This window comes from Panthera uncia (genome assembly GCF_023721935.1).
Source record: "Panthera uncia isolate 11264 chromosome E2 unlocalized genomic scaffold, Puncia_PCG_1.0 HiC_scaffold_19, whole genome shotgun sequence".
NCBI lineage: Eukaryota > Metazoa > Chordata > Mammalia > Carnivora > Felidae > Panthera > Panthera uncia.
In genome coordinates this window covers 31,067,514-31,077,630 of record NW_026057588.1, presented here as the reverse complement: position 1 = coordinate 31,077,630, position 10,117 = coordinate 31,067,514, and the positions used below count along the sequence as shown (strand labels likewise).

Sequence of the window (10,117 nt, the reverse complement as noted above, 5' to 3'; positions counted from 1 at the left end):
CCCCCCCCCCCCCCCCCCCCCCCGCCCCAGCCGGGAAACCTCCTTTAGACAGAAAATCTGGCCCTCCGTCTCTGTGCTGGCCGAGCCTCGCCCAGGGAGATGGCCAAGGGAGAGGCCTGCTGTATACTCCACCTACCCATTGTCCCGGGTGCTGGGAGGAGACCACAAGCAAGACCAACACAGTCCTGCCTTCCTGGAGCCTACGTGTGTGTGCGCGCGCATGTGAGATAATTAACAGCTAAGTAAGGTACAGAGCATATCAGGAGGAAAGACTCAGACGGCTGGTAAGGAGGAGGTCTGTGGAGGGCTGCTATCGGACAGAGGGTGGCTGGAGAAGGCAGGATGACACTGGAGTGGAGACTGAGGGAGCCGGCTTGTGCAGAGGCCGTCCTGCGGTGGAGGAGGAGCCTGGGACGCAGACACGGGACAGGGGTGGGGAGGTCGGAGGTGTGGCAGGAGAAGGGCTGTGGGACTGGAGTGGGGTGACGGAGGCAAGGGTGGGGCACGGCTGGTAGCCCCGTGAAGTGATTCTAGGCACCTCGGCTTTCACTCTGAGTAGGACAGGAAGCCTCTGGAAGGTTCTGATGCAGAGTGTTGGAATAATGGCTCTGGTGCCGTAAGGAGAGCAGATCGGGAGGGAGGAGTAGGGACACCTGTCGGGAGGTTGTTGAAGCCGTGCAGGGGAGAGAGGCTGTGGCAGGTCACACCACAGTGGCAGCTATGCAGGGGCCTGGGGGAGGGTGGGGTGTGGGACGCAGAGCCCATAAAAGCCGCCTCCTCACGGTGTGACAAAGCTGCACTCGGTGGGAGGAAGAACAGAGGCAGAGCAGGTCTGGGGTGGTTGGGAGCCAGGAGTCAGTGGGCACGTATGAATTTGAGATGTGCTGAGGTGTCCAAATGGACACCGAGTAGGCTGAACTCGGGAGGGAGGGCTGGGCTGGTGACATAAATGAGATCTGTCCGGGTGTGTGAGGAATTCAGGGCGACGAGGCTGGAGATCACCCAGGCACTCTGCATAGACTGGAAGAGGTTCAAGGACTCCAGTGAGGGCACAGGCGGAGGGCGGGGAGGTGACAGAGAAAGGGTGGCAGGCAAGGAAGCCTGAGGCACCACCCCCTCCCTGGGGGCACCGTGAGGAGTGGGCTCCAGGAGGCAGTCAAGAGCCCGAGCAGTCTTAGCAGGGGTGTGGGAGCACAGCCTGAGGGGTGGGCTCCCGAGAGAGGCAGGAGAAAAAACAGTCCTAACCAAACCATGGAACTGGCTTGTACAGCCCCTGCTTGGACGGGTGCTTAGATTTCTGGGCTTCTGGGGCCTGTCTCAGGATCGGTCAGAGGCACAAAGGGAGAGTCTGCTCTGTTCACAGAGGCCTGGGTGCAGGGAGACAGTGAGAGCCTGCACAGGAGCCTGGCCGCACCAGCCCTGGTATCCTCACCTGCAAGTGAGGTGACCGGGCTGGGGACCTAGTGACAGGCTCTGGGCCTTGGGGAGCCACTCACACCATCCCCCTGGAATTGTGCCCTGAGATGGCCCAGTGGGGCTCCCTCTCCCTCAGTCACAACAAACCCACTGTTAACTGTTTTCATATGTCGCACCCAGGATTCAGTCAGAAGAGGAGATCTGGCTGCTAAAACCACAACAGCAAAGCCACACCCTGGACCAGGAAGTGTTTAAGCCCTTCTGAACCTGACTGCTGTGGGTCCCTGCCCTTGCCTGCCCTGGGACCCTGTTCCAGAGACAAACACGCAGAGAGAAGGCTGATTTCCTCAGCTGACTTGGGGAGTTGACAAATACTGACTCAAGTTTCTTATTTAAAGTAATGAAAGTAACCACCAGAAGATCCACAAATAATGCCCTAACTAGCAAAACACTGGAAGCAGGGAAGAGACATGGAAGACAGGCAGGTTGGAGGGTCAGGTTTTCCTGGACAACACTGGGACAAAGAAATGGAAATAGTTAAAAGTTGGAGGCGGACAGGCTTGGGAGAATTTACTATTACTTTTATACCTCTCTATACTGTTAAACATTTTTTTTTTTTTTTTGCAATGAATTCATGTTACAATTCAATGGACAACAACTTAAGTGGAGAGCACAATTGAGGGCATCAAAGGGAGTGGGGGATGGGAAGTCCCTGGACTTGGGCCCAGCAGGGGCAGGGAAGGGGAGAAGGAAGCAGGACTCTCTCCCCACTGGAACGTCTTAGGAGGAAGACCCAGATCTATTGGAGGAGTGACCTGAGTGTGGACACAAACCCCTGGGCTCGCACCCTGGCCCACCGATGTGTCCCTGGGGGTTCATCCGGGCCTGGGGCCTGGGTCCCTACCACCTGGGGCTCACGGGGCCTAGCACTTACCCAGTATACAGTCTAAGTGTGCAGAAATGGGAGATGCTTTGGCCTTACTCAAGTCCCTAGTTGGGCCAACAGATACGGCCCAATGTCCATCAGCAGCTGCCATTTTCTGGGCCCCAGCTTCTGCTATGTAGCAGGGTTTCTCAGTCTCAGCACTATTGACATTTGGGGCCAGATAATTCCTTGCTATGGAGGTCTGTCTTGTGCACCATAGGATGTTCAGCGGCATCCCTGGCCTCTGCCCACTAGATGCCAGGAACACCACCCTAGTCAGAACAATCAAGACTGTCCCCAGACATTGCCAAAGGTCTCCTGGGGGCAGAGTGGTCCTGGAAGAGCAGCAGGGGTGAGGATGGCTGAATCAGTTCAGTGTCGGAGCGCACACGGCCTAAGATCGTGGGTTTAAGCCCAGGGGCTCCCACTGACAACCTGGGCACAAGGCTGCAAAAGTGGGGTGTCGTCCCAACATCTCCAGGACAGAAGACATGTTCCCAACCAGTGTGGACCATTCCCAGGGGTGTGGAGCCTCCAATCTAGGGAACAAGGGCATGTAACCCCAGGGAAGCCTGAAGTGACAAAGCTGCTCTCACAGGAAGAGACCTCCCATCCCCACCCCACCAACCCTGCAGGCCACTTTCTCGGCCTCTCCTGTCTTCCCCTTCCAGCGCTCTCTGGCTGTCACTGAGCCTCCTCCCTCTCCTTCCCTTTCCTTCTCTCTTCTCTTCTCTAACACACTATCAAAGGATGTCTTCCATTATTTCCTTATTTTTAATTTTAAAGATAGAGGAATGGAAAGTTTGCCTCAAATGAAACAAAACGCCATCACGTAAATTATTTTCTGCCTCCATGGCTCTCGATTTGTACTTATGGGGTCCGGGCTTCTCCAGGGGGGAAAAATGGTCGTTCTCCTAAAGACCTTCCTTCTGGAGTGCCAAGCCCCGCCCTCTGGGAGCCCCGCGGTTAGCGGTCTCTTGTGTCCTCCAGCTCCTTGGCCTCGTCCTCATCCAGGGGGTGGGAGAAGCCCTTTCCCACTCCTTCCTGACGCCTCTCCTGACACCCGAGACAGAACATCTCACGGCACTTCTGACCTCAGCCACGGACCCCCCCCTGGCCGCCGTCCCCGTCCCCTTCCACGCTCACATCGGAGCCCCGCTGGCGGCCTCCCCAGACCCGAGACACTCACTATTTGGCGGAATCGTTGAGCTGATACTCCCGAGACCTGTTGAAGCATTCCTGGATTCCTGAGTCACCCCAGAGCCGCATCATGGCCGAGAGCAGTTCTGCGGAGAAGGGCTCGGTGTCTTCCATCCGACTCACCACATCACACACCATCTTGGCGTCGGCCTGTGAGGGGAGATGATGGTGGCTCTGAGGCTTCGGTGGGGCCAGAGCCCCGGCCGGGCACCTGCCGGGGCCCCGGGACAGCGGCTCAGCCCTCAGCCCGCTCAGGAGACGTGAGCCACCAGGCACAATCTGGACACGGTCCTGTGTCCGAGGCCCCTGGGGCTGGGGGGAGACCTCCGGAGGTCTCTCCGGAGAGTCGGAGGCTCTTGGAGAAGTCCCAGCACCTCACCATCCCCAGTACCTCGTGCACACGTGTAGCACTTAACAGTTTACAAAGGACGCTACAGGGCACACTCCCTCTCTGCTCAGAATTTCACAAGCACCTCATGAAGGAGCGGCGGGAGACCGCGTTAAAGGGCCTGGGTCTTCACCCCTGCCCATGTGCATGCCCTTTGCCTGTGTCTCTGCGGTCCCTGCCCCCTGGAGGTAGAGAGGATTTCCTCTGTGCCTGACTGTGAGTGGCTGTGGGACAGGGTCCAGCCCTTCAGAGGCCTTGCGTGGTCCCACCTGTCCCGCTGGGCCTCCGCCCAGGCTCTCCTGGTCACTCCAGGAAGAGGATCAGGGACGCGCGGAGCACAGCTGAGCCGCCCTGGGGTCTCTGATCCCCAGCGGAAGCCCTGCCTCACGAAGGGAAAGAATTGCCATTGTAAGTGACTGAGTTAGGGAAAGTTTGTTAGTACCGTTGTGTGGCAATAACTAGTCACGGTGTTACTATTCCCATTGTATAGGTCAGGAAACTGAGGGCCAGAGAGGGGAAGGCACTCGCCTATGCTCACAAGAGGAAAGTGCCAGAGCTGGGACTCAAGATCAGGAGTGTCCGACCCCAAGGCCAGCCTCCGTGAGGAGACCCACATGTGCCGAGAGCAGCTGCTGACTGACCGTGGCACCTCTGATGGCAGTCGGTGCCTGGAGCAGGGGGCACACCAAGGGTGACAGGCATTAACCAGAAAGGTCTGCGACAGAGCCTTGCTCGGATCACTTTCCTGACCCAACAGCGGGAGACAGACACCGTGTAGCCCCTCTGGCCCGCGATACCCCAGAGGGCTCTGAAGAACAACTCTGCCCCGTGGCTGCCGCCTGCCCCCGGTCCCTGGCTCTTTGTAGGTGCTGTAACGGCCTAGTGCTGGGCGGCATTCCGGCGGTGGGGAGAGAGGTGTGGCTGGGAGTGCAGGGCCAGGCGAGGAGTGGGCGTGGCCGCACGCTGGACCCCTCGTGTTCAGAAGCCCACAGTCCCTCGGGCCCAGGCCAGCTTCCCGGGCAGGTCATGGGCCTAGGAAGGCAGGTGTGGGAAGCTGAGGCCAGGAGCGGGTGAACGGGTGAACGGGGGCTGGCAGGCACAGGCCCTGCTCTGGGCCGGCTGTGTTCTTTCCTTGGGATTTTTCGGTAGCGCGAGCCTAAGGGGCTGCGCCCCCAGAGTCAGTGGTGTCACCAAGACCCGTGTCCCACTCGCGGAGAAGCCCCTAAGCATGAGGCTACCAGAAAGAAGCAGGAAGCCATGGTGTTCAGGCCCCCTCATCCTCTCCGCAGCCTGGCCCCTCATACATCCCAGGCCCCAGACAAGACGTAGAGCACTGACAGGGGCAGATCCAGGGAGCTGAGTGGGTGCAGGGCAGAGTGGGCCCCGCTGTATGCGTCAGCGCCCCTGGGACCCCTCTTCCAGCTGCCTTTCCCCCAGTTTCAGCGTGCACGGGCTGGAGCCCATGGTAAGGCTGAGCCCTTGCTGGGGGTTGGGAGTGGGGTGCCCCAGGCCTGCCATATCCTTGACCTCCTGGGTTCTCTGGCGTCGGGTTTTCTATTCATGGGCATGGTAATCATCACTAGCCCGTCACTCTACTCTCAAGTCCTTTCAACACCCAGTCCTCCGACTGAGCTAGAGGAAACACAGACTACTTCATCCGTGGCATGTGGTTCAAGAAGTGAGGGAAACTGCTGGAAATCTGCAGGTGTCCCTTGGGGTGGGAGAGACACAAAGGAAATGAGGTTAGCACCTGGGCACTGCGTGGCTGACAAAAGATTCTGCACAAAAGGTATGCGGGGCCAAAGCCTTCTGTGGAGACTTTCCAGAACTGAGCTATGTAGCGAGGTAGCTATTTATGTGTCAGAGGCCCGTCTACTGCAGAAGGTAGATGGGAAAGTTCTGGCGGCCGTCTACCCTGGGAAGCAAGCTACAGTTGGCCTGCAGGCTAGCAGGCCAGGCCAGGCCACAGTGCTCCCTAGGGTTCCCGTCCCAAAGACCCCAGGCTTAGGATTCCCGAGTCACCCACGGCGGACAAGGAGGGCTGCCCGCCAAGAGGGGCAGGACTGTGTTGGAGAGGCATCTCTGCAGCATCTGAGCCTCCCCTGGGACATCGACCTGGAAAGCTGGCCCTGGCGCCTGGGTGATGGGCACCCCGGGCAGGCAGTGACTCAGGCAGGGTGGGTGAGCAGGGGTGCTGCCTCCACCTGGGGCTAAAAAGAGGCCTATGAATCAGGGGCCAACACGCTGATGCTGCTCCCGAGTGCCTGGTGACCTTGGGAAATCTCGGTCTCCCTCAGCTCCCCGTGTGCCGTCTGTCCTATTTGTGGAATGCGGCTGGAGAACCTGGCCAGAGTGCTCCCAGCTTCCTCTGGTGGGCCTCACCTTCGTGGTTTCTGCCCGATCTGTGAGAAGGGAGTCAGGATGGGGTTGGGGGGGAGGGGTGGGGGGTCAGGCGAGACTCTGCTGGGTGAGAGACACCCTCTGATCTGAGTGCCTTGGAGCTGCACCCCGCGAGGTGTGGTCTATAAACCGCTCTGAACCCTCGGTTGCCCCACCCGTGTCCTGGAGTCTGGCAGCATAGGGTACAGCTCGGGGAAGGCTGCAACAGGTGGCATGCTGGGGGTTCTCCAGGGGATAGCCCAGGGTCTGGAGCCGTCGTCCCAGTTCCATCTCCTCCCCGAGGGGTGGTGGTCGGTGTGTGTGTGTGGGGGGGGTGTCCTGTGCTGGCAGCACCCTCGACCTGCCCTTGCTGTTTCTCCCCCCAGCTCAGCGTCTGGCCCCACCACTGGCCCAGCTCCTCAGACTCAGCCTAGGTGTCACGCTTGGTTCTGCTGCTGCCCTTCCACGTCCCGTGTCCCGCCGGCTTTTCCGGCAGAGCTGTTTTCAGTCAGACCACTTCTCCCCGTCTCCTCATGCACCCGTACCTCCCTGGGTCCCAGCAAGCACCGTCTTTCTCCTCCCAGCTGCCCTCAGTCCCCTCCCAAGCACTCCCTGCCTCCCTCTCCTCTCTCTGGTCTGTTCTTCACACGGCAGCCAGCAGGAGGCTGTTAGTTTCCTCCTGACATAAAGTCTCCCCTTAGAAAAAGAACCGAACGCACTGACATCCAAGTAAAAGTCTGCATTTCCTAACTTCGCTGGCAGCTCGGTGTGACCCAGTGACAAGTTCTACCCAATGAGACATAAACCAAAGGGGAGTGCCCTATTTATGTATGTGTGTACGTATGTATGTATGTATGTATGTATTATTTTAGAGAGAGAAAGCAAGCGAACAGGGATGAGGGACAGAGGGTGAGACAGACAGAATCCCAAGTAGGCTCCATGCTCAGCAGAGAGCCTGACATGAGGCTTGATCCCAGGACCCAATCAAGAGTCGGTTGCTCAGCCGAATGAGCCACTGGGGCACCCCCAAGGATGTCCTTTTTAAAGGGAAGTTGTACCCTTTTCTCTCACTTCCTCCTTCCTGAAGCTGGAACTTAGATGTGATGGCTGGAGCTCTAGCAGCCAACTTGGATCGTGAAGACAAAGTCTATACCCTAGGGATAGTAGAACAGCGATATGAAAACAGCCTAGGTCTTTGATAACTCTGTAGGCACCCCATGCCTTCTGGATTTTCTTTTTTAATTTAAAATTAATTTATTACTGAGGCGCCTGGGTGGCTCGGTCAGTTAAGCATCCGACTTCGGCTCAGGTCATGATCTCACAGTTCGTTGGGTTGGACCCTCCGCGTTGGGCTCTGTGCTGACAGCTCAGAGCCTGGAGTCTGCTTCAGATTCTATGTCTCCCTCTCTCTCTCCCCCTCCGCTGTTTGCTCTCTCTCTCTCTCTCTCTCTCTCTCTCTCTCTCAAAGATAAATAAACATTAAAAAGTATATTAAAAAAATAAAATAAATTTATTACTAAAATCATTATTTTCCAGGGCTCAGATATTCACAATCAAACCTAATCCGAATGAGTACAATAACTCTCCCTGTTGAGACTCTTTCACTGGGCTCTCATCAGGCCTAAATTCCAAACTCATTACCTTGGCTTCCAAGCCCCCACCCACCCCTGCGTTCCAATCTCCTCCCACCCTTCATGGGACTCTCTCATGGGGCTCCAAACACACAGCCCTTCTTTCTGCTGCCCAGGTAAACCAGGGTCATCCCACCTCACGGACCTGTGCCTGGGCTCCTCCCATCTCAAAGGTCACTTCCTCAGGAAAGCCCTCCTCGATGCCCCCAGGCGGAGTGTATTCCCACAGCGCACCGACCACACATGTCACAGCTGGTGTCACAGGTGCCTGTTCCTCAGGGCAGGGGGTTTCCTGATTTTTCACAGTACCCCAGGTCTCACACCGTACTTTGTACAGAGCTGGCGCTCAGCAACATTTGTGTAACGAACGGGCCCTTGGCATTTTATCGGGCACAGCCCCAATTTCTCACTCCCTCCTCTCTAAGTTCCCCAACTCTTCTCATCTCGTTGATTTCACCAATATTTATAGCTAATTTAATCATCACAGTAACTGCAGGTCGCCACCCCATTTAACAGATGGAGAGACGGAGGTTCTGAGGTGAGGGAATGGGCCCGAGCCCATGCAGCTAGTAAGTAGGACAGCTTGGAGCCAAGGTCAACCTTCTCTACTGGCTTCTAGTCAACAGCCTCTTTACCTGAGGCCCGAGCCGAGGACTCGCTCGTCCCAGCCCAGCTCCCCTAACAAAAGGGAAGGAGATGGGTAAGAAGGAAGGGTGCGAAGGGTCAGGCTTGGAAGGGGAGGAGGGACCTTGCCAATTTGCTCTGGGGCACTGTGGAGGGTGCGAGGCTGGGCCTAGCCCTGTGGGTGCCAAGCCTAACAGCAATTAACGGAGCCAGGGAAGGCCCTTGTCCCTTTGTCTGCTTGTCTTCCGGGGCCCAGGGGATGGTGCTCACACTGGGCCCGACTTTCCCATCCAGGTCTCCTCCTGGGCCAGTAGCGGGAATGTTTTCCAGCACCTCTGCCTCTGCTATAGTCCCCATGGTGCTGTCACCTCTTGCCACAGAATGCCCGGCTGTCTAGGCAATAGGAAGTATGACAAACCACGCATGGGTCCTCAAGACAGACTCACCAGGTGGGACCTACAGAGTTGTACTCAGTGGAGAATGCTGAGGCTAACTTCTGTGGAAAGCACGTGCTGTGCTCTCGCCAGGCAGTGTGAGAGATGGCGGTGGCCAGCCTGGAGGTGGCAGCTCCCTGCCCCCTCCCTCGATCCCATTCTGCCGGACAGCTGCCCTCTCTACTGAGATGCCTTCCACCCCTCGTTTTCTGGTCCTAGAGCCCCAGCCTCCCTGAAGGAGAGACCGTCCCCTGACTCAGCCTGAGCAATTCGGGTGGAGCTGACTCTGTCCCCTGCTTCCAGCAGTGGACACATGGTCGGGGCCCGGCCAGTCATCCCGCTGGTCTCAGTGAATAGTTTGGGGTAGACAACGCATCCATATTTGTTCAATTAGACGACAATCAGTCTCACTGGCCCAACCGGTCCCAGGACATTTGTAGGAACTTTTAGGAAAGAGACACCTGACTATGGAGCCATCACTGAGGAAAGCAGAGCTGAGAGAGGGAGACACCGCGAGACCCGATAACCTGTCGGCACCTGGATCCAGCTGTGCCTGCAGTCACATATACCTCTGGCTTTCCAGTTACTTGAGTCAATCTCTTGATTTTTTTTTCTTTTTTTTCCAAATCCTGTCGAGGATGTATTTTGTTTGTCTGTTTTACTTATGCATTTGTACCCCCAAATAGTCCTGACGATTCCACCTCCTGGTCTGCTGAGACCGTCAGGCCTACCTCCCATTACTGGGATCCACGCAGCTCCTCTGACCCCCCGCCTCTCAGGGCGTGGACCCCGCTCCGGGTGCAGTGCCTGCATACTGTCCTCGGTTTCCTGTGTGTGTGGCTGTAGGCGTGAGGTGGGCACCGGCCGCATGCTGGACACTAGAGGCAGGTTGGCGGGATTGTGGGAACGGCTCTGCAGGGAGTTTAATTAGGCCGTTCACGGACCTGCACGTCTGACAGCGCCCTGCACAGCTGAGTGCGAGGCAAGACATCCTGCACCGTGCGGCTCGGTCACACACCAGCCCGCCTGGCCCCCGACCACTAAATGCCTGTAGTGCCCCAACTGTCACCACTAACAGAAACGCCTCGCATACGTCCAAGAGGCATCGTGGCACCGCTTC

At 57.4% G+C, this 10,117-nt stretch overlaps 1 protein-coding gene across 2 annotated transcripts in view; it reads right to left on the bottom strand.

Annotated features, from left to right (window-relative positions):
- LOC125915952 (guanine nucleotide-binding protein G(o) subunit alpha-like) overlaps nt 1–10,117 on the bottom strand; it is a 77,060-nt gene that overhangs the window by 12,522 nt on the left and 54,421 nt on the right. For both annotated transcript variants that reach the window (XM_049622045.1, XM_049622044.1), the window contains exon 2: nt 3,531–3,691. In XM_049622045.1, coding sequence (XP_049478002.1) covers nt 3,531–3,691 — 161 coding nt within the window. The remainder of the gene's footprint in view (nt 1–3,530; nt 3,692–10,117) is intronic.